This window comes from Gopherus flavomarginatus, chromosome 6 (genome assembly GCF_025201925.1).
Source record: "Gopherus flavomarginatus isolate rGopFla2 chromosome 6, rGopFla2.mat.asm, whole genome shotgun sequence".
NCBI lineage: Eukaryota > Metazoa > Chordata > Testudines > Testudinidae > Gopherus > Gopherus flavomarginatus.
Window position 1 is genome coordinate 104,109,073 of NC_066622.1, and position 24,698 is coordinate 104,133,770.

Sequence of the window (24,698 nt, forward strand, 5' to 3'; positions counted from 1 at the left end):
TCTAAAGCAGAATTTGACCCTATATCTCTACAGAAACCCCACACTAATTAAGAATATGGTTAAGAATCTGACAAGTATTTAGACTAGTAGTTAATAAATGCTATTTCCCCAGATAGTCTTACCACTCTGTACTGTGGTTGTACTTCCTGTAACACATCCCCAAATGTTTTACTGACTGGTGCAACATCAGCAAGAACACTAGGTAACAAAGTCATGTTGGTTACGTTGATGAATGGTGGTTCTGGACCATTTGGCAAATCCTGAACTGTATTCTAGAAAAAAGAACATTGTTTACTGAGCAGAAATATTGTTTGTCAATTCTACTGTGAAACAATTGTGACAAAACATCACATATGGATGCTGTTGTATTTCACAAAATCCAATAAGCCAAATGTGCCTTTTTAATTAACTACAGTGAGTATAATTGTCTGTAATGCCAAGAATAAGAAAGTCACCAAAAAAAGTACAGTGAGAGGGTTCTTGTTTATATGCTACTTTCAGCACCACATCATTCTTCAATCTTATCTTCATATGACTTTACACCAAATTGCAGCTCCTCGGTTCTTGCCCTAGCTAGCATCCTGTTCAGCCCCAGGCAAAAGCTGCAACAACTTAAGGGCTGATCTAATGTACATGCAGCTGTCCACAGATCACCAGGATTGTTTTAGCAGCCAGAAATTGTCAGAGTGCATAGACTTTTCCAGCTACACTGACATCACCCTCATAGCAGGGCAAGGAGTTGGGACACAGAGAGCTATGATCCTGCTTCTGTACCAGCTGGAGATTCTGTTTACTGAAGGGAAATTCCCATGGAGCTGATTAGGCTGGTTTCTGGTGATTTTACACTGCCAGAACAATACAGGCAGTTAGATCAGAACAGAGAATCAGGACCATGGCATTTAAAATAATAGGATGGAAAAATTATGTAAACCTCACTTCTAAAGCATATATAAATATGAAAGTATGCACTGGATTCAAATGATCTTTAATTACCGTAGCAATAGCCTTGGCCAGTCCTCTGAACAACTGAATATAAGCAGAGAGAGTGTGTGGCCCATAAATGGTGGATGCTGCCTCATATCGTTGAGCCTACAAGACAGATTAAAAGATCTCTGTATTTCTTCCACAGATTTTGTTGGTGCTGCTGTTTTCATTTCTTTGTGAAAAAGAAAAATTATTCCACAGGCATCTAAACTCCCATGAATTATCACTGAAAAGTAAAATGAATGGTAAAAATGGCCTGTAAATATGTTTGCCCTATATTAGAGCTATTTTGTTTACCTGGTATTCTTCATAAGTAGTAACGTAATGGGTATAAACATTGCACAAGCCTGCAATTACGACATTCATTCCCTGGGTCCCGTGGGATTCAAATTCCTAAGAAGAATGAGTACAAACACATAATTACTTTCATAAATATTAAATATACAATTATATCCATCATATATTGGTCATTAATAAGACAAATAAAAATAATAAATAACATTCAGTATGATGTATGGATAATGTTATGATTGTCACAGTGTTTCTAATCATTCTCATGGTGGCACCACACTGGTAGAGTTAATGGGTGAAATTTTGGTTCCACTGAAGTGAATTGCAAAATTCCCATTAATTTCAGTGTGGCCAGGATTTTACCCATGTTTGTTTGGGTGGCCTTATTTATTGCCATATTGGGAGGTGGGGTATGCTGATTGATAGATAGGTGTCAGATACGCAACTAGCTTTAAAAAAAAATACCTTCATAATATGTGAGACCAAGTGCAGTTCTACACTGGAGCTGGAGGTGTAAGCTCCAGCCACAGAAGACACACCTACACTAGTTCAGTGGGATCTAGCATGCTAAAACCAGAAAAGTAGCCACCACCTTGCTAGTGACAGGAGGGGCCAGCCACCCTGAGTACAATTTTATCTGAAACTCTAGGTAGGTATTCGGGCAATTAGTCAGTCCTGCCACTCATGCTGCTGCAGCTATATTTCTACTTTTTGAACACTAGCTCAATCATAGCTTGAGAGGGCAGGTCTACTCAAGTAGGAAATTACACCTTCCAGCTACACCCCAAGGAACAATATCAGTAGGAGGCAAGAGAAAGATGACAAACTCAAGAAAATAAAGGTTCCATAAACTCTGCTGTCTAGAAAAGTTCTCTTCAAGTTTTTAGCCAGTAACTTACACTTTTAATAGCTTCCCGTAGTCTCCGTCCAGACATTGTCCTGTGAGGTATTAAGATAGTAATGTTAAACTCCAGTAATGTAGAGAAAGTGTGATATACTGAAGTGCAAGGTGAGTTGGAATCACTGATGGACGAGCATCCATAGGAAAGGTTTGGATCACACAAGTCTCCCAAAACCTGGATGCTCAGCTGAATATCATCTGAATTATCTGTATATTTAGAGCCAATAAAAAAACCCTCCCCTTTACAACAGTTTAGCATTTAGAAATCACCCTCGCTATGTGGAAAAGTGGAAAGGAGACTATAAATAATTTATCCACGATATGTGGTCTCATGCAGGCCCTGGCTGAGGTCTAGCATTTTCCTAATTTTGGCCATTGAATTGAAACTGCATTTTCTGATGGAAAATGGTACTGTCAAAAAAGTTGCTCAGCTATAAGAATGGGAAGCTAGTTTCAACCTCAACTATAGATCAGTAACTACTGGTCTAAAAATAGGGAAGAGGGAATCCTCATGTATTCAACTAAAGACTGCACATGCACACACACACAAATGCACCTGCATTAGAGCATTAGAATGGACATTGACATACAGTGGCTGCATATCACATCGTACCAGTGATAAGGTAGTTTCTGGCTTTATATTCCTTCCGTAAAAAATATGCACACACAAATATTGTGAGTATGGTAGTTTAGATATATAAAACTGTCTGCTTTGTTAAACAAAATAAGAGTAAAAATAGTACATACGTCAGCTCTCCTGGAAAAGCAACTATTGCGAGGGACCCAATAGTAAAAAGCTGAACATCAACTATTTCAGGATGCCATGGATAAGGTAATGAAATCTTGGAAGAAAAAAAAAAAGAATATAGTGTAACTTTTTTTTTTAATAGGGCCAATGAAATACAATCTGGTTTTGTTCTTTCCATATTCATAAGAACAGTAATGCAAACATGTATTTTTGTAAGAAATTTACATTGGCTATAGAAAATTAATGCTTTGTCTCACTTTCTCTTCTGTACTACCCATGCATTAAATCATTCAACCAGAACCATATTAATCAGGATGGAAGAAACCTATTGTATTATCTAGTATGTCTAAATGCCTATGCAACATTGTTCTTTATCCTATGTTCTTAAATGCTTTGTTCTGTTCCGTTCTAAATGACTGAAGCAATGGGTTTTCATTCCCTTCTCTTGGGACAATATTCCACAGTCTCATAGATGTCACCATTAAAATGATTTGATTCCAATTTTAACTCTGTTTAACTTCATCTCATCACTTCTGATTTACCTACTTGACTTACTTTAAATAATTCCTCTCTCTTTCAGATACTTGTAGGCAGTGATCATACAACTCCTCAGTTGGTATTTGGCTAGAAAGTTAGTTCTTTTACGTTTTGCTCCACGGGTCAATACCTCCAGGGATTTAAACACTTTGTTAATATCTTTCTGGTAATGAAGTGCTCAGAACTGTATGAAACATTCCTGGCGCAGTCTAACAACACCGTAGAGGAAGGAGCAATGAGCACTCTGATGAAAACAACATGATGCCTAGGAGCTGGAAGCTCAAAAAGCTATTGTTTACAAAAAAATCAAGCTCATGAGTAAAATTTTCAAAAGCCTCCAAGTGATTTAGGAGCCTAAATCCCATTGGCTTTCAGTGAGATGTCTAAGTCTCTTTTGAAAATGGGATTAAAGATCATACTTCACTCAGGCACATTTGAAATTTTTCCCTCTCTTTAATGTGATTTTCATTCATGTTTACTTTGTTTTCACTTTTTCCCCCCACTCTCTAAGACTACCACTCTCTAAGACTACTTCCTTGTCATTACAGTATGGATAGACTCTCTTTAGATTGAATTTTCCAGATTCCAAAATCCCATTTTGTTATTTTCTAACCATTTTTGTAACTGGAGCTACAAATGTATAAATACATTTATATAATGAAGTATTCCAGAACTTTGACATACTAGCCAAGTCACAAGGTTTGAAATTCTAATGTCATTGCTCCTTTAGTCCTAAATTTCTCATCAGACATTTCCACAAGTCAAAAACTCTTCTACCATGAAATTATATATTTTGGCAGATAACCAAAGATCTAACTGACCTTCCTAACATCACAGTAGTAATCTTTATATAAGGACAAATATTCTCAGACATTTTCTGCACTGTATTTTATTGCAAAGACATTTTTCCTTCATTATGAAGCATGCATATCTTTTCCACCTTTTTTAAGTTCTACAATAAGAATGTATGGGAAAACATGCTTCTTTTGTAGTAAGAAGCCTGTATCTTTTACTACTTTTTCAGAGTATTGATAAGCATATATTTATGTTTCTTTTCATGCCTTTTAAAGTAAGATTCCCTTTAAAATATTAGTGTCATACAACCATTCAGTGTCTTTACTTCTGCATCATTAGTTTAATTATGGCTGGAATTAAAATGAATATCCTTTCTCTTGGCAGGAAAATCCAGCATAGTTAAGCACAAGCTGTGCTCATAGTGATATACACCAACACACTCTACCTCTCCGGTATTTAAAAGGATTGGCTTAGGTTTGTGGCACTCTTTTGTTTCATTGGATGGCTCTCCAAGCAGCTGGTTACGAATAGTTTCCCAGAATGGCTGCCCTTCTAGTGAACCTGTAAGTAGAAACCTCTTTTAATACAATTTCTTCAGTTTTTCTCAGTGTAGATTTGACAAAGTCTGATTTCTCAACTGCATTTCCTAAAAGTATCAATGTATCTAGGCTGGGATTTTCAGGGGAGTTTTGGGGATTTGAATTCTTTCATCTTAAAATGGGATTTTGGACACCTAACTCCCACAGGTTGTTTTTAAAAATTCCAGCTATAACCAATCAGTATTTCGAACATGGCTGTGATCATAGTATGTAGGTAGTGACCATGAATTATAGGACTAGAAAGGACCGTCCTCCTCACTGGATCAAGAACTAATGGTAAGAGGGAGCAAATAAAGGGAGATTTTTAAAATATTAAATAAAAGCTAAACGATAGATAGAGAGGCAATTACAAATGGATTTGTAAATAAAGAATGAATGAGGAAGTAAAAAGACATGTTCCAGTTCTGACCTTCGCCATTTTCCTTATACACTGTATCCCTATCACCCAGTCTTTGTCTGTATTTTTAAGACTGTAAGCTATTTGAGGCAAGGACTGTGTCTTCCTATGTTTGCACAGTTCCATGAACAAGACTGAGGGCACTATTGCGACAGAAACAATAAACCTCAGTAAACAAGGTCTGCAGACTCTGTTCTTCTGCTTACCTTGTGTGAAATTGCAGAATCCCACTCCATCAATAGTACCTGCTGCAAAGCTGTAGCCCAAGGCTGGTTTACATGTTTTACCCTTAATAAAAATATTTTAAAATTAGATTATACACCCTATATCAACTCCAGATGTAAAACCACAACAATTCAACCTGGAACATTCTGATGAGGATTCCCTATCTGCAGGATGGAAATTCCCAGTACTTACTGTATGGGTAGCATTGAGCTGGACAGTGACATCACTCATGTTCACCCACTGATGAGCTGAATGGAGAGGTCCCATTACCTCCTGGGAAGCTGAAGTATACAGCTCCTAAAACACAGACACATATTATCCTGATTAACACTGGGTGCAAAAACTAAAGAATATATTTTAGTGAAGCAGAACCACAAACAACCTGTTAAAAACAGATGCAAGACAAATATGAACTATTCTAATACAATCTCAGCTCCCTTAGGAGCAGATGGAAGCCATTAGTCCTTCAGGTAGAAGAAATGATGTGCCTAAATCTTTGAGAACATGTCCCTGTGGTGTGGGTCACTTACAGAGATTAGTGCTTTATTAGCCAAATCCTTCCCAAGCTATCAGACATTGCTTAGGGCAGTGATTCTCAAACTTTTGTACTGGTGACCCCTTTCACATAGGAAGTCTCTGAGTGTGACTCCCCTTATACATTAAAAACTCTTTTTAATATATTTAACACCAGGATAAATGCTGGAGGCAAAGCAGGCCTTGGGGTGGGGGCTGACAACCCCCCACGTAGTAACCTCATGACCCCCTGAGGGGTCCCAATCCCCAGTTTGAGAACCCCTGGCTTAGGGCATGAACAATGCCCCACCATCCCTATTTATCTGGGGCCACTCTTTGCAGACCCTTTCTGTTGTTAAGTTTTACCTCTCTGAGTAGTGTTTGAAGGAGCCTTTAGTGGGACCTTTTGTGTGTTCCTTTCTTTTCAGCTAAATGTTAATTTTATTCTCCCGAGATAACAGCTATTATTTTCAAGTCTTTTTGCTCCTTTATTATCTCTCAACGTCATCGGGCTTTCTGTGACCCATGAGCAGAGGATTCCATCAGTGTCTTTGCCTATAAGCAATAGGCAGATGGTCACTCACACCAACCTCACTTCCCTCCTCCATGAATGAATAAATCAAGAGGGTGTCCAACAGCAACTGGTCCAAAAATAAGTTAACTAGAGCTGTAGTTGTCTAACTTTTCCGCAATGTGGACCATATCTCAATAGAGTGAGTGTCCTCAGGGACCACCTCCACTTCTTTTTCCCAGTTGCAGAGACCATCTCCTTTCCCATTCCGGATCACATAACATCTCTGTGGCAACTACAGCTATTACTTACAGGCAATAATAATATTGGGAAATTATTGAATATATTTGTATGGAAATAAGGAGAAAAAATGCAAGTTTTCTGCGGACCTTCAGCAGTCCACCAACCCAGAACCTCTGAATTGCAGTTTCAAAATTAAATTAGGCTTTAAACATCAAATAGGGAGTAGAGAAAGATTATACAAAATGAAACGGGTGGCACAGCTCACTCAAGTACCTGGAAAAGCTCTTGTGAAGATATTCTATAAAGTTAGTAACAAAAAGGAATGACTAAACTTAAGGAACAGCAGTTGCCTCATCAAATTTTATAGTAGAAGTTTTTTTGTTTCTCTCATCTTAACATCAACCCAGATGACCTCTCCTTGGGGAAATGTACCTGCTTGAAAACATCTTTCCCAATTTTTCAATTCTAGTTTGATCATTAGATATTCATAATTCAAAGATATAATTTCCTTTATTTAAATTCACAATTCATATATAATTGTTCATTAAAAGATATCTTCCACAATAAGTGATTTTCATAGTTCATAGAACTAGTACATGCAAAATATTAATAAAAGTTACACAGATTTGGTAACATTTCATGTAACAGTGTGAAGTATCATTTTACTATGGTATGTATATATTGAAATCCAATAGTGCCACCACCATCAATGGTCATATATGGCAAATATCATTTCTCTCTAAATTAGATACACATACAAGTCCCTAATGTACAATTAGACTCGAATATCTGCTAACCTACAAATCACTGTCATTTTAGAGCAATTCTACTGCAAACGCTCAAAATGGCAATTAAAAAGAAAACTGCTATAATCAAGTCTGCTGTTGTCATTAATTTACTGAATCTGTTCCAGCTCCTGCAAGCTGCTGACACTGAAATCTCCGAGCGCAATGGTATTGCACTTCCTCCTCTGCTGCCCTTGACAAACGTTAAAATAGATAGCATGGATAAAGGAGGATCCATTTCAGGTTAGCTCTTTGAGGAAAGAAAAGCATTTTTAGGCATGTCTAGCTATGAAGTGGAGAAAGCCTATATTTATTGTGTTCTGACATATTAGAGTGCACAACATAGTTCTAGTCTACATATTCTATTGTATATTGGTTCTTATACCACTCCCACCATCTAGCATCATGGTGAGGTCTCTATCTTAACTGGGCCATTGACAGGAGTGGCGCCAGGGTTTCTGGCGCCCTAGGCAGAATTCGGGGGGGGCGGGGGAAGGCGGCATTTTGAGCGCTCCCCACGGGGTGCATGGGAGTTTCTGGTTCTGCTCCTGTTGCAGCACCGAAGAAAGACCCTCCGCCAAAATGCTGTAGGCAACAGCGGCAGCCATTGCCAAAATGTCGGCAGTAGCTCAATTGCCTGCCGCTGTTTACCGCGGCACGTTGGCGGAGGTCCTTCTTCAGCGGCGCAACAGGAGCGGAACCTGAAACTCCCACGCACCCCATGGGGAGAGCGCAAAATGCCGCCCCCCGAATCCTGGTGCCCTAGGCGATCGCCTAGGGTCGCCCAATGGAAGCACTGCCTCTGGCCATTGAACATTACTGTGATGCTTCCCAGGGGCACTCAGGACTGTGAGACATCTTGGTACCACTTGCCCTTAGCATGAAGAAGCTTTGTTTGTGCCAGCTAGGAGTCAGCGCTCAGATTCCCCTGGCTAGAGGCAACCCACACACTCCCCTCTAGGCCTACACAGCCCCCACTCACTCATTACAGGTTATGAATAGGCATTCTCCAACCTCTGAGCCCTTGGAGCATCTCCCTGGAATGTCTAGCTCCTGTTCCACTGGGCACTCACAGTATTCACAGATCAGCTGCTCCCAGAGGAAGTATGCCCCAGCTTACCAGTTACACCTCAGATCTCTGTTCCACGTAATAGACAGCACTTAGATAAGTTTATAGTGAAAACTAGTACAAGTTTATTTCACAAAGTATAGAGATTGAAGTGATAACAAGTGTTGGAAACAAATGGTTACATACAAAATAATACCATAACATGCATTCTAGATCCTAGGCTTAATTAACAAGTTACTCTCATGTCTAATAAAGTATCACTCAACAGTGCTTTCCAGCCAAGCAGGCTGTGATTCCTTTTTCATGAGACAAGAAACACTGTCAACTTGTCTCCTAGGTTAGGGATTCTGGGTGTCTCTTGGTACCCTTAGATATAGCAGATCAATCCACTGTCTTTATTCATAAATAAGATGTCCCCTGCTGGTTGTTTTTTCCTGTGGCTTTCCTCTCCTGTCACTCTCGTAATCTCCTGATTAGCCTCAGGCTCAGTATGCAAATTGGCATACCTTGTGAGGCGAACAATCCCCACTGCACAATTATCAGACAGGGAGATAAGCATCTGTTACCATTTGCCTGAAAAGAACATCCCTGAGGTCTGGTACTCTTGGTTACCAGCCTCAAGAACATATTATGCATTCATACCTTTTGCAGTGATTGTGATGACTAGTGGGCTACTACCTCTTGCTACTCTTTAGTGAATTATTATGCAGATTTCTGACGCTGGGGATACTTGCAAAACTCTGTGTAACCCTGTGTCCTCTGCATGTTGGCATCAAGAGATTCCTAGGTCACAGTTACCACAATGCAATCAACAAACAAACAAATAATGCCATTCCTGTAGAAAAAGGTTTGCCTCTACTAGCTGGTTATAACAATAATAATAATAATAATAATAATAATTTATGTAAAGTGTGGGGAAAGGTGAACCTTTTGGTTCTATTCCCTAGCCTGCTGTGGCAGAAGTAAATCCCAGATACTTATGATGACATATGTGTCCAGTTATTAGATTTTGGAAGAGTTTTGCCAGGACTGATATTCCAGATAAGCTGGGGTTCTGGGGAACCCAAGACACTGAAGGGCTACATGAAAGGGTCATGTGTACTTATGAGTTTTGTTACCTAGATAGCTCTTTACAAACATTAGCTACTTAACTGTCACACCTTCTCCGTGGGGTAGGTAGGTATCATCCACATTTTACAGAAATGTACAGTGAGGAACACAGAGGCACTTTCAAATGTTGGTGCCTAAAATTAGGCACTTAAATAGAAGTATAACTGCTCTGAAATTCAGACAACTTTTACTTAGGTATATAAATATGGATCTAAGTGCACAGCTTTAGGCCTACAATCTTGACCCATGTTTTGAGAATATCTCTAGCAAAAATAAATTTCAGAAACTCGCTTGTCAAAAAGAAAATGTTTACTAGCATTTCCAATCATTGCATTTCAATACACAAGTAAAAAGAGTCCAGTTTAACTTACCTTTGCCTTCAAATAGAGGTTTTGTCCTATAATTTTTGAACTGTTAATCATATCACTGCCAGGACCTGCAGCCATGCACATTTTAGCCTGTTAAGGATTTTTTAAAGCAAATAATTAAACAAATGTAAATGGATAAGACACCCTTCTAGCAATATAAAGCTTTTATTGTACTGTGAATGAAGGCACAAATCATTGTCATCGCTTTCATGAAAAAATCTTTTCTTTTAATACACAAATTAAACCATGCACCAGGCACTATTTTATAAACTAGGACTAAATTCTGTGGCAAGATCTGTGGTTTCTGAGCACACCAGTGCTGAATTTCATGGAAGATTGGAATTTCTGTGGCAACTTGCAGCAAGTTCAAAAATGGAAGATTTTTCCCTCTGTACAGTATCCTTTGCTATTTACTGTATTATTATATTGTTTTATGCTATACCCAAACTTTCCAGAGATTTTGTATTACAGTCCAGGTGCATATTGAAAGTCATAATCTGCCCCCCAGTTTCCCTGAAATCAGCACTTTACCCATAGCACAGGATACATCTCCCAGCATGCTAGTAACACTGCACAGTAAGAGTAAGTGGCAGCCCTGAGGAGGCTGCCTATATGGGTAACCAGTACAGGAGACTATAGGGGTACCTTATATACTTTTACAGCCGGACGGACCACAATCTAGTCCTATATTTGCAATTACATACTTAAAATCTACCTTAAAACTTGAAATGTAGATAAAATGATATATACCTACCCCACCTACTGGACAGTAACTGTGGGGGTTATCACATGATTCTCCTGTGTTTATGCAGTGTGGGCCTTTGATATTGGGTGATACATCTCCCAGATTGGATGATGCAAAGGCTGCTACAAAGGATCCCTGCCAAAAGAAAATAAAGTGTTATAGCTTTTTCTGTCTCTTGCACTGATTGCCATCAACCTGTGGACATCAGATATATACTGGTGTTTCAATAAAAAAATATCCCATCATGCAATTCGAAGATGTGAAATAAACGTGAACTGCCTATATAACAAACTGCTTATGTAAATTCCCCCCTAGGACTTCAGACAATATGTGCAAAATCATATCACTGATATCATATATAGTTGGTAGTGATGGGACATTGGTCACTTTTGAAAACTTCACTAGTAGCTCTGGATGCCCGAATTTTTGGGTGCCCAACTTGACTTAAGTTAAAGGGACCTGATTCTCAGGACATGCTGAGCACCTAGCCCCCTAACTCAGTGCCTCAACTTGGACATTCGAAATCTTCAGCACCTAAAAACCATTACTTTTGAAAATGTAGGCCTTATGTTTTTTGCAGTAAGGATTTTTTAAATATTTCAAATTACCTTGAATTTATCTCTCTCTTTCGCCTGAGTATCTCAAAGCATGTTACATTAATCTTTCACACCTCTCAGCAATTTAGAGGTAATTAAGTATTGCTATTCCCATTTTACAGATGGGGAAACTGAGGCATAAGTGATTAAGTGACTTAGCCCAATGTCATGTAGTGAATCTATGGCTGGGCAAGGAATAAAGACACTCTGCCCTTTGCTCTTGTTTTATCTCTTTTCATTACATAAAATAAATTACATCCCTTCCATCCTCTCTCAATTCAGTAACCCTCCTTTCCCCCAGTTTCAAATTCTTATTTATAGATATTAAATTCTAGCAATCCTTGCTATTATTTTTGCTTGACTTTCCCATTCTACCTCTTGTTTTTCACTATGATTTCTACTGACAGATTTAGCCAATGATTAGTTTAGAACATTCTCTGTTCTGATGATTTGTGTGAGCCATTGAGCACAGAAACTGACAGCAGAAGTTAGCATTAAAGGTAGCAAATTCAATGGGTGATCAAGGACAGATTACACACTTATCCAATGTAACACTAAATCATCACATACAGTATTCACCTCTTAGTTAGGATGAATTAACTAAAATTGTGATGTTAACGTGCATAAGTTAAAGTGCATTAAAACTTTATGTGGACGCTTTCATTCAAGGTCACTTTACTTTAGAATAAGAGCATCCACACAGTTTTTAATGTGCTTTAACTTCACAGCTTCAGTTGATTCATCTTAACTTTTCTGATAAGCCCTTACGGATGGCATATCTCACCATCCATAACGTCAATTTAGGGTATGTCTACACTGCAGTCAGAGGTATGGCTGCAGCACATGTAGACACATCCAAAGTTGCTTTGGTCTAGCTAGTTTGAGTAAGAATAGCATTGAAACCTTGGCAGCAAAACTGGGGTTTGGGTTTAATAAACATTTTTATAAAATCTAACATCAAAAGAAATGCTTTCATGTAAGTATGAGCAAACTTTTTTTGTCCAATTTCCAACTCATTCAAACATCTTTAGTTTGAAAGTTGGCCTCTATCTAATGGGTATTAGGCTTGCTTTTCAATTGTGAGAGGGGAAAATGTAATCGAACGGAAAAATTCTAAAGGAAAAGAAGTGAACTCATATTCTATGCTGGATAGAAATAGGGCACCACTTCTATCAGGTTTGCTTTTTAAGATTGTTCACCTACTAGAAAAAAACCTTTTAAAATAGTTCCAAAGGGCTCTGAACACACTTGTACTTCATGAGGTTCACCCACTTCTATTTTAAATATGCATTTACATTTCAGTTAAAACCTTGTCTTTTCAAAGAAATAATATGGTCCTACATTGTTTGAATTCCAAATACTGCAGAATTCCAAGAATCTACGAAAACCAGAAAGCGGAACTGCGTAGAAACTGATGATAAAGTGAAATTGACCAAAGCCCCAATCCTACAAACACTTACTTGTGTGCTCAATTTTATGCATGTGAGTAGTTCCTATAGAACCAAATGTCACTAGAAAATTGATTCTTTTTTTAATCTAGATCAAATTTTGGATCTTAACAGATCAACAATGTCCCTTGAAATCTAAATAAATGTTGTCAATTGCTATTTTGGGAAGAAATAGTCAGCAGTTGCCTTGTAATTTCTCTTTTCTATAATTGGAAAAAGTAGATGGTAAAATGTATGATACGTCTTTTCTGTGCATCTGCAGTATTTGTCCTGCAGTCTATGCTCACTGTTTAAATGAGATTGTGTCTATCCATAAAAGACATTTCATTAGCCCTTTTTTATTTTTGTTTTATCCCCCACTCCTCAGGATAGCCACAACATAGTCCAACCTCTCCAGGAAGCAGTCCTTTGTTCTTCTCTTGTTCAAACAGGTAGGATGCATAGCCCACGTTGTCACTATTTACGAGAAGGTTTGTGTTGTTCATACTGACCGGATGAATTGCAAACCAGCTAATAAACAATCAGAAAACAAATATTATAGGAAACACATTCACTAATATTAGTTATAGCTGACCTGCTTGTATCTTTCCTCTGGGGGAAAAGAGCCAATGTTAGCCATTTGGAGCTAGATCAGCAAATGTCTCTCAGCTTCCACTTGAATTCAGACATCTGATCAAAATCTACCTTTAGCTACAGCCAGCTGACATGCTCTAAAGCTTGGAAAAGTCCATTCTTTCCCTACTGCCAAAGACTACTCCAAATTCATGAGACCTTAGTGACCACTGCAGCTGGCCCAGCTTGAGGCTGCTGTGAGTTGCTTCTCAGGAACAGATCAGTGCCTGATGGCTTGAGGATCAGGGCGTTGTGTGGCCCCAGTCCCCAAGCTGCAGGCTACTGAGGACATAACCCAATATCATTTCTTACTAGGTTTGATATACTAATAACTAAATTAACTTGTGCTCATGTAACCCACATTCCTTCTGGGTGTGGTGCTCTGTCCCCTCTAGTGGCAGCAAGACCACCTGGAAATTAATGAGTCTGTTACAGCCTTAGCTCAGAGCTATGTGACTTTTAGCTCATGCAGTAGAGGCTCATGTACTAAGCTTCCAAGGTCCCAGGTTTGTGGGCTACACTCACACACAGTAACACGACTGTTCTAAAACATACCAACAAGGAGGCAAAATTAAGTTTGTTGCTTCATCTTGAACTTCTGTCTTTCCTGACTTTTGTGAAATTAGACGTACATAATTAATTTAGTAGTTTTTTTTGCATTTTATTTCTCTCTCTTCTTTTATGGGAAAAAATAGAGGTGTAAAAAATTAAGCTCCCTGTTCTGTAACAGATGTCAGCACACCAAAGAATAGAATGGCAGGTTAAAGGTCTCATTCAAAGCCCATTGCAGTCCATGGTATTCTTTCCGTTGACCCCAATGGACTTTGGATCAGACCCTAAGTGCACAGCTGACATGTATATTGCACTATTTTGATTGTACATGAAACAACTTCCAATGTTTTCCCATGGAAGCTTAAAGCTCCATGTGCCATTCATTGACACAGCTTGCCATCCTCTTTCCCCAGAGCAAATCAGCTTCCCCTTGCTTAAAAGCTAATGCCTTCTTGTGTATTTCACTACCTGTGGTCATATGCTTACTGCATCTTTGAACGTCTGACTGCACATACTTCTGCATTTTCATATATTCATAATTTTGTTAGCTTCAGTTTCCCCCAACAAAGTTAAAAGCACATACTGGTCACCCAGTAAGCCTGTATACATGCCAACTCTTGGTCACATGGTCCATGGTCACAGTGGGAAAGTGCACGTTGTCCCCATTTGTCACTTAAAAGTGGTTGAAGCAATTTTGCTCACACAAAGAAAGAAAAAGCAGGGACCAAGCATGGAAATGTTCAACTCAAAAGGTGAAAGGTTGGAAAAGTTATGAGAATTATAAAAGAGGAGTTTGTGAAGCAAATCGTTTTTTCAGCTTTAGGCTCAGCAATTGCCACCAGTCTCAGGTAGTAAAGAGGTATACTTTGTAAATTAGCAATGTTTATTAATACATCTGCGGTGTGATGGTTAATGCAAGGAGATGTTTCATGTCACTTTGTGATATGTGATATGAATGCATACGAAGTCTTGCAAAATAACAAGGCTTCTTCCGTATTACAAACTGCCTAAGTAACACACCTTTCCCCTCACCTATACAGTGTACAAACTGTGTGCAGCAGGGTGAAAAAAGATGTACAAAAATCTCCTTGCACAATAAAGCTTCAGGTCCCTTGTGACAGAGCTGGACCCCACTCAGCTGTTCATGCCCTGAGCTAAATGGGCAAGTTCAAAAGTTGGGTAAGTATTGAAAGTTTTGTTATTTGTTTGCCTGGCCTTGATTTCTGAACGTTGTACAGCCGAACACTCAGCTTCAAATCTCTTAATAGAAAGTGAGTTACCCAACATGTTCCATCTTACATGATATTTCAGCGTATGAAGTCAGGGCCCTAGTGAGACAATGGCATATTTTACATGATATATGGGGCATTTTATAGAGCTAGACACTAGAAGAAAGATCCTCACCCCCTGCTCCGGCCCCTTTGCATTAGGTAAAAGGGTCAGAGTAGCATAAGGTGACCCTAAAAGCCCTGTATCCAGCTAGGGGAGGAGTCCCTTGGCGCAGAGGGAAAGACAGCTGTAGAGCTGCTTTCCAAGGACTCCCTCGCAAGCCCTGGTGTAGGGGGAGCGCCAGAGGCAGGGCTACAGCACACTGACCCGTGGAGATCCTGGACAGTGCTGCAGCCCATAAGGCAGCCTGGGTAACTTAAACAGGCCGCAGGTAGGGTGCAAAGGTGGCTTAAAGCTACCTTAGCCCCCACTGCCCTGGGCCTATAAGAGGGATTTGAATGAACGCCCTCAAGGAGAAAGGTTAACATGGACATTTTTGATGACTACAAAGAACGCAATCAATAGATAGGATATGTTTGGGGGCATGTTTTAGTGTTTGGGAGTGGATTTTACTTTTAGATTCAGTACCTGAAAAGGCCTAGCTCCTGTCCATTTACATCTACCATCTTCAGTACCACCATTTCTTTATCTGTGTTTGATGAATACCTGGACAACAAAACAGATAAATCACTTTAGTGCCACAGCGAACATCACAATCTGTAAATGACTCTGTTATATGCCAAACAAGAAAACGAATTGAGGTCATTAGTTTCCAACTGCTATATTTACAAGGAGTTATTGTAAAAAACTGCTGAATTCAGTGACAAAAGTCACATTCTGTATTATATGCTGCTTCCTTGAAGAAAACTGAATTCTCATTTTGCTGTGATATAAAACTATTTACTTTCTACAAAGACTGTAGATATTGCTTTCCATTTTTGTCTCCGTCTAACCAAAATTAGAATTTATAGCAGTGACATGTTTTCTAAATGAAACACTGAGGCCAGATTCTCAGTTACTGCTTTTCTGCGCTAAGGGTAGGAATGGACTGGGGAGTGACAAAAATGACTTGTAGGTCCCTTTGGGCATCCCATATTCAGTGGCAATTGTGTGGGGAGCGAGGCAGCCCCCAATGCAACCTTAGAATAGCTCTGAGCCTCTGTAACTTATGCTCTGCATTCTGAGGCTTCCTATGGACCATGGGTAGCAGAGAAAAAGTGTAGTGTTGTGTGACCCCATGTCCTAGAAACACCATGGGCTATGAGTGGTGCTGGTTTAGAATCCCTTCCCCAGTCAGGAAGGCCCTCCCCTGGGGGTATTCTCAGGGGCTATTTTACCCCATTTAAGGCCTTTTTACACTGACAGGGGGCATAAAGAAGGCTTGTGTGACTGAAAATCAGGCCCAGTAATTCTGTTTAGTTTCTCAGCTGCCAGTAATTATGCCCAAATGTTTCTTTTAAACATATTAGTGTTGCCAATCGGAAGAGGGTGTATCTGACCACAATGCTAACCTTGAAATTCTTTATTTAATTTCAAAAATCCAGCATGAGGCTAGCTAGAGTAGAAGATCCTCTGCACAGAAAGATACCAGAGATACCAGCACATGTACTCAGGAGCACGGTAAGAAAGTGAAGCACGAGCCACCTGGGTGGGTTGTCTACCATCAGCATAAAATTGCAGTTTCTTGCACTTTATTGTTGCTAAAAACTCACCGACCCCATCATCCCCTGGGTGAGGGGAAGTTTGGATCTAGATTTCCCAGGTCAGGGCAATTTCCACATTTGATTTGCCTTTGATAACATACAGAAATGCAGTTCTTCAACACTGTGTCCCCAGAATATTTTTTGCCAACAATTCATACTTGTTTTTAAGAGCTATAGCTTCCCCATTCTTCCTCACCTGTTTCTTTCAGACTCTGGATTCTGAAGATAAGAGTAAGGACTTCTGTTGATTTGGCTATTTTCTACCAAACCTTTATTGATAAAAAGTCTTCCTTCTTTCATATTCTCGTGTGCTATATCAATGCTCTGAAAAGCAGAAAGGCAAGGAAAATCAGTGCAGTAACAGTGAAGAGGTGCCACATGGAAAGCAAGTTTGAGTCTTCTGTGTCTAAGAACCTTACTAGAAGTCCAGACATGGAAAGATGAATCATTACACCTACAACAGATGATCTGCGGCTATTGCTTGTTGCACTTTTCTTTTTTTTCTTTTTTTACATTTGATGTAGTGTTATCCTTTAGAAATTAAAACAGCTAATATCAGTCAAACTTAATTAACATTTTAAGTAATATTAAATCATCTCTTTGTGAGGAAATAGTGCAGCATTTTGTTTGCTAATCTGACCAAGTTAGTCACGATAAATCTAAAATATTTCAACAAATAGGATGATTATGTCATGAAACACTAAAACTAATCTCCCCATGACAGTTCTCGGCTACTCCTCTACACCTCTACCCCGATATAATGCAGTAAAAATATCCACCATGTTGTAGGTGAAACTGTTATATCAGGGTAGTGGTGGCAAGGCTGCAGTGGTGATTTAAAGAGCCCAGGGCTCTGGCCACAGGGAGCCCCAAGCCCTTTAAATCACTGGCAGAGCCCCACTGCCGCAGCCCCAGGATAGTGGCGGCAGGGGTCCAGCAGTGATTTAAAGGGCACGGGACCCCCGCAGTAGCCAGAGCCCCGCACCCTTTAAATCGCCGGCGGATCCCCGCTGCTGCAGCCCTGGGGTAGCAGCGGCAGGGCTCCAGCGGTGATTTAAAGTGCCTGGGGCTCCCCACAGCAGTCGGAGCCTGGGCCCTTTAAATCGCCGGCGAGCCCCACTGCCACAGCCCCAGGGTAGCGGTGGCAGGGCTCCAGTGGTGATTTAAAGGGCCCGAGGCTCCCCGCAGCAGCTAGAGCCCCGGACCCTTTAAAGCGCCTCCGGAGCCCCACTGCTACCGCACTATATGCAAACCCATGTTATATGGGGTTGCGTTATAGCGGGGTAGAGGTGTACTACTAAATAGAAATATAACACAAAGGTTATCCCTGCTATACATACATTTTAGGGAGAAAATTTAACTGAAAATACCTACCTTTACAATCCCATTTACAAAGGCATTAAGGGATGGTTTGATAAGTCCCTTGCTAGTTAGCAAAAAGAGAGTATATTGGAAATAGCCTCCAGGTCCTGAATGGGTGTGAGTGCCACTCAGTATAACATTGTCTTGTCTGTATAGCTCCCCATATTTACTCTTCAATTGCTTGATTACCTAAAAGGAAGGAGACAGTAATTACAGAGTGTTTTTCTATCATGCCGGAAAGGTCAGTCCTTGCATCAAGGCAGTAACAGATATGTATAATCCTGGGTTTCTTTCTCTTTGTATTTTTGTGGTGTTAGCACAGTTCTCCTTTCCCACATCCATCCTCCTAACCCCTACCCCACTGAGTAATTGGAAGTGTATCTGACCACTTGGTAAAGAACCCTTGCAGTTGTTAAATCCAATAAAAGGCTGCTATGGTTTATTTATAGCCAGTCTTATTTATTATTACAAGACATATGAAAATTACCTAGAGGATTCCCATTTCTTCCTACCATTTACCCTTTCTTGACACTCTCACTAGTTTGATCTTCTAAGAATGTAAATAGGAAACATTTAATTGACGATATTCACCCCACACTATCTCACCAGCTACCAAGAAGGCACTACAGGCAAGAAAACGATATGTGCCACTGCACGTTGGCCACTACAGACAAGAATGACCATCATACATTATCCCTAGGACCAGTTCTGGGTGCCTGGGACATATGTGAGATTAAAATACTTGATTTTAACTTCTGGCTGAAACTAAACTAATCATAATTAAATTACCTGAGGTGGCATAATGTGCACTGAAACATCATCTAGAAGCCACCTATTCTGTTCTCTGAACAGAAAACAATTTGATACAGTTTTGATTTACAAATTTTTATTCTAAATAAATTTTCAGAATTTCAGTACACCTGTTAGCACCACTAAATAGAACTGGAAAGCAAATATTACAGGGGACTATCAGGCATGAGCCGTTGCTAAGTTTTCTACTAATCCAAACATAATAAAAGCCCTCTTTTGCCCATCAAAGGATTGTCAGCTCTTTGGGACAAGGAGTGCCTCTTCCTACACGTTTATACATCATCTAAAACAATGAGGCTACAAGCCTGACTGGGTAAGTGTGACAATACTTATTTTTATTATTGTTAATAATAATAATAATTTTAAAAAGCTAACACAAAAAAGGCAATTGATTTTATTCACATACCTCCAGTCTAAGTCTTTGAGACACCATGCCTATGTCAGCACTAACAAACACCACTCTTTTGGAATCATTAGGCTGTGCCACAATGAAAGCTCGACTATACAGACGAGAGAGAATTCCACCTGCCAGCTGGTCTGGATTGGCATAGCCCATCTGCGGCAGAACATAGCATTAGGCCAACCCCACACTGACCAATTTATTGATACATATTTCTACTTGCATATATTTCTCTAAGCAAAATCATCACAGGATCCAAATTATAGCTAACCATTAAAAACAGAATGATATAAGTTATATATTAAGTAGGGCTGTCAAGTGATTAAAAAAATTAATTGCAATTAATTGCGCTGATAAACAATAACAGAATCCTATTTATTTAAATATTTTTACATATATAAATACATTTTCAAATACAATGATTTCAATTACAACAGAATACCAAGTGTACAGTGCTCACTTTATATTTATTTTTATTACAAATATTTGCTCTGTAAGAAACAAAAGATATAGTATTTTTCAATTCACCTAATACAAGTACTGTAGTGCAATCTGTTTATCATGAAAGTTGAACTTACAAACGTAGAATTATGTACCAAAAAAACCTGCACTCAAAAATGAAACAATGTAAAACCTTAGAGCCTACAAGTCCAATCAGTCCTACTTCTTGTCCAGCAAACATTGATTAATATTAATACTTGGTGATTTAGTATTTAAATATCTGGGCAGCAAAAACAGAAATCAACTAAAGCAAATTTTCTGAGAAAAGTTTGTTGAAACATTCATTCTATGCAGATTGACAGACTGAAAACAAAAGGTGATCATGCCCCATGTAATGTAAAGTTCTATTTGTTCATTAAAGAAAGAAAACACTCTGTATAGCAGTGCTATACAAGCCATGGGATTTGGTACATGAAAGAATACTAAGATAATATGTTTCTAAGATACTTTATTATAAAGTTCCTATACATACCAAAGGGACTTCTGCAACTGGTCCAGTGCAGTCAGCTCGACCAACACCGATCCGGTAGTTTTTAGAAACAGCAGCTGAAGGGATTTGAGTTAATATGAGTGAAAACACTAACGCAGTGAACATATCGGAAATGAACAGACATTTTTTTTCACAAAACTGAGAAAGGAGGAACTGGATTATCAGGTAAATTTTCTGTTATTTATAACTGCTGTATATGATGAGTAATTTATATTATGGTTGCCAAATGGCTGTGGGATTTACCATCGCTGAACGCGATATCAAAACTAGCTACCTGTGGCATATATGGGATTTCAGATCCCTGCATTCAGGGCAGGCAACCTATGGTCCTACTTATAGGCTAAAGAAAATTCACAATCATTGTATGCCAACCTTTGAAACAAGTCCTATACATCTATCAATATTCTGTTCATGTCAGCATAGTTCACTATTACATGCACATAGAGCTTCTGCCAGTTTTTGCTGAAAAATATGTTCCATGCCTATGTATATAGTACAACTCACTAATCTTAACGGGACAGTTTCTTTTTCAGTGATGCTTCTTCAATATGCTAACCTTACAGCTTTCTCTTCGACAACTTCTATGATGCAGTTCTGCATTGTCAGGGCAAAACTCTTTTGAATATCAAAACTGAAACTGCGGGGAAATTGAAAACTAAATTGAATTTAACATCAAAATAAAGAACTCAGAGGTTATTCTGCTGATTACATTATTCATCCTCACTAGAAGGGGATGGGAACCCAGGTAGTTTTGTAAAGAACCAAAGATAGGTAGTGGAACTCAGTGTTTCACACCTACTGACAGTTGTTTGAATCAGAAAAACAAATCACCAAACTTGTAATAAATAACGATGAAAAAACAGACCATTAAAACCCTGGGCCTATTCAAATCTTAACATTTAATACTTGGAGTCAGATCCTCACCCCACTCCTGCTCCTCTACACCAGGTAAAAGAGCTGGAGCAGCATAAAGGGGCCCTACACACGCCAGAAGAAGAGTTCTTGCTGCAGATATTAAGGGTAACAGCCATAAGGCTGCCCTCCAAGGTGCCCTTTGAAAGACCTGCAATAAGGAGTGTGCTGAGGGTGTGAGGTAAGTTGTCCGGGTAGGGTACTGTTTACAGTACTGCAAAGATTTCAGGCACACAGTGCCCCCTAGGGCAGTTCAAGACAGATGCTGTAACTTATGCCCCCGGTACTATTTAAATTATGCAGGAACCCTTTGTAGCCTCTGTAGCAATCAAGGACAAGGAGGCTGCAAAGGCTTCTTAAAACCACTGTAGCACATCCTCCCTTTAGACTCTGAGGGTGCTGCTTTGAGGTGCAGGACACAGTCTCACCCTCTGTTGTTATCCATCTACATACAAGGGAGCCTCATACAGAGATTTAGAACAGGTTGGACAGAACAGGGGTGTAACAGGGTGGAAGGTTCTAAGACCTTGGACAGACAGGCAGTAACTTCTGTGGATTCATGTTACCAAGTGGGTCCTAGTAGCTACAACCCAGGGTACAAAAGTGATTAGAGGGGCTCTCAGAAGTGGAAGAAACTAGAGGCCCAGGGACAAACCCTCAGAATCACCAAGGTCGGGAGACAGTGTACATGGAGGTTTATGTTGTATTGTTAAAGGAAAGGGTTTGACTTCCACACTCTTGAAATTTCAGCCAACATGGGCAATTGTGTGGATGGGATGGAGAAAGGACTGTGAATTTGAGCATAATAAATGAAAATCCATGACAGCTGTGTCATAATTCTCTTTGGTCCACTAATTGGAATAAGCATTCAGCGGAAGAGAATCAGTGACATCATCATGTGTGCTGCTAAGGAAATGCAGAAAATTATGAAGAGTCTGGAAGGTGAGAGCTCCACTCATGTCCCATTTTCTGGAAAGGTGTCCCACTGGGGGAGGTCATCTTCATGTTACTTTTCTTCTAATATGTAATTTTACTTTCTTGAAAGAATAAATTGTCTAAGAAGAAAAAATACTTACGTCTATGTACTTAGACTGTACAAACAAATGTGTATGTGCATAATTGGATTACATATTCAGTTAATGCAAAGATTGATCTTCCCATGAAAAAAATGCAGTTGTAGGAGCCTAAGTTCCCAGTGACCTATGGGCAAGACCCTTTTCATTTAATGATTATTATCACTAGATTGTTAAGCAATATATGGCAGTTAGCATGGTCTAGGGCAGTGGTTTTCAAACTTTTTTCCTGGCAACCCAGTTGAAGAAAATTGTTGATGCCCATGACCCAGTGGAGCTGGGGATGAGGGTTTGGGGTGTGGCGGGGGGGCTCAGGGCTGGGGCAGATCGTTGGGGTGCAGGGGTGAGGGCTGCAGCTCTAGGCTGGGGTAGGGATGTGGAAGGAGGGCAGGGCTTTAGGCTGGGGCCAGGGATGAGATGTTTGTGGTGCTGGAAGGAGCTCTGGGTTTGGGAGGACTCAGGGCTGGGGCATGGGCTTACCTCGAGCAGTTCCCGGTCAACGGTGCAGCAGGGGTGCTAAGGCAGGCGTCCTGCCAGTACTGGCACCGCAGACCACATGGCACCTTGGAAGCAACCAGCAGCAGGTCCAGATCCTAGGCAGAGGCATGCAAGCAGCTCTGCGTGGCTCTCGCCCACAAGCACCGGCTTCCCCGCAACAGCTTCCTGGCCAATGGGAGTGTGGAGCCGGTGCTCAGGGTGGGGGCAGCGGACAGAGTCCCTTGGCCCGCCCCCGCCTAGGAGCTGGACCTGCTGCTGGCCACTTCTGGGGCACAACGCAGTGTCAGAACAGGTAGGGACTAACCTGTGTTAGCCAGGCAGCACCAACAACTGGACTGTTAATGGCCTGATCGGCAGTGCTGACCAGAGCTGCCACGACCCAGTGCCTTACATTTTGTGACCCAGTACTGGGTCACAACCCGCAGTTTGAAAATGATTGGTCTAATGGGGAGGGCACTGGACAGAAACTCTTGTCTCTGCTGTGTAACTCTGGGCAAGTCACTTCACTTCCCTGTTTCCTCTTCCATGTTAGTCTATCATATCTGTTTACACTGTAAAATCCTGAGGGCAGGGAATCTCGCTCACTATGTGTTTGTATAGTACACTGCACAATGGGACCACATCCTAGCTGATGCCTCTAACTAAACACCAACATAATAGAAATAAGTATAATAAATTCACATACTTCCAGTTACTTTGTAACAAATGCATTTTCAGCCTTTGTTCATGAAGCTTCACCAAGGCCCAGTAAACTCTCTAGATCAAAACAGTTGCACGGCATCTGATAATGGTATCAAAATACCTTAAAGGAACTTACCTTTTCTGTCTGTAGTCTTGGTTTTTTTAGGGGCAAAGAGAAGAACTAGAAGAATCAAAGCAATTATTGTCATCAGCATAAAGAGGACAATGAGTACCACTTCCAGGCACGAGAAACGGGATTTGCACTTTTCACCCATTCCAGGAACAAAAACTACAAAGAAACAGCAGCAGCAGCAGCTATAAGAAATTCAAATAGAAGTCAGCACATTGATTCCAGTTCAGTGTGTCCAAAGCAAGTTTAGGCCATGTTACAGCTAACTTCAGATCATACCAAAGTCCTTCCCTTTAGGGACCTCCTCGTATCCTATCTAGGGCATATTTGTATAGGGAGAACAACAGATGCAGGAGGATCTCTTTTAGCACATCCTGGGTTTCCCACAATACGGCTTGACTTTTAAATAAGCCCTAACTGATTGGAAGCCCTTCAGTGGATGAAACATCCTCCATTCACAGAGTATCTGAGGTTAATATAGCAGCCTATATCCTGACAGCATTTCCTACAGTGAACATGTCAGAGCACCTCTGAACGAGTACAGAATTCATTGTACAAATGACTTTTTTTTTAAACTTGCAAACACAAACTATTCAGGTTTCATGATTACAAATGTTATTACATTTTACTCTAAATACAGAGGTTGTTCTGTACAAAAGAAGTCTATAAACTCAGTTTATGCCATTTTTCTAATCTGCAGAGATGATATATACACACTAGAAACAACTGATTGAAAGGAGATAAACTCTTTGGGAAAGTGCCACATGGTTTTAAAAGATGTCAATTATAAATAACATATCAAAAAAGTCTGTGTGTCAAACCAATTTGCTAATTAAATAG

At 40.0% G+C, this 24,698-nt stretch overlaps 1 protein-coding gene across 2 annotated transcripts in view; it reads right to left on the reverse strand.

Annotated features, from left to right (window-relative positions):
• Positions 1-24,698, reverse strand: part of LOC127053933 (putative neutral ceramidase C) — a 35,009-nt gene that overhangs the window by 9,780 nt on the left and 531 nt on the right. Inside the window, exons 2-18 of one of the 2 annotated variants that reach the window (XM_050959399.1) lie at positions 23,865-24,043; positions 20,547-20,620; positions 19,580-19,729; positions 18,376-18,552; positions 17,198-17,325; positions 15,887-15,964; positions 13,255-13,375; positions 10,831-10,956; positions 10,080-10,166; positions 5,670-5,774; positions 5,459-5,540; positions 4,702-4,817; positions 2,924-3,018; positions 2,175-2,214; positions 1,282-1,377; positions 994-1,089; positions 123-272 (exon numbers count right to left, since the gene is read on the reverse strand). In XM_050959399.1, coding sequence (XP_050815356.1) covers positions 123-272; positions 994-1,089; positions 1,282-1,377; positions 2,175-2,214; positions 2,924-3,018; positions 4,702-4,817; positions 5,459-5,540; positions 5,670-5,774; positions 10,080-10,166; positions 10,831-10,956; positions 13,255-13,375; positions 15,887-15,964; positions 17,198-17,325; positions 18,376-18,552; positions 19,580-19,729; positions 20,547-20,620; positions 23,865-24,043 — 1,900 coding nt within the window. Of the gene's footprint in view, positions 1-122; positions 273-993; positions 1,090-1,281; positions 1,378-2,174; positions 2,215-2,923; positions 3,019-4,701; positions 4,818-5,458; positions 5,541-5,669; positions 5,775-10,079; positions 10,167-10,830; positions 10,957-13,254; positions 13,376-15,886; positions 15,965-17,197; positions 17,326-18,375; positions 18,553-19,579; positions 19,730-20,546; positions 20,621-23,864; positions 24,044-24,698 lie in introns of those variants that run through there. The other variant, XM_050959400.1, reaches the window with a different exon arrangement.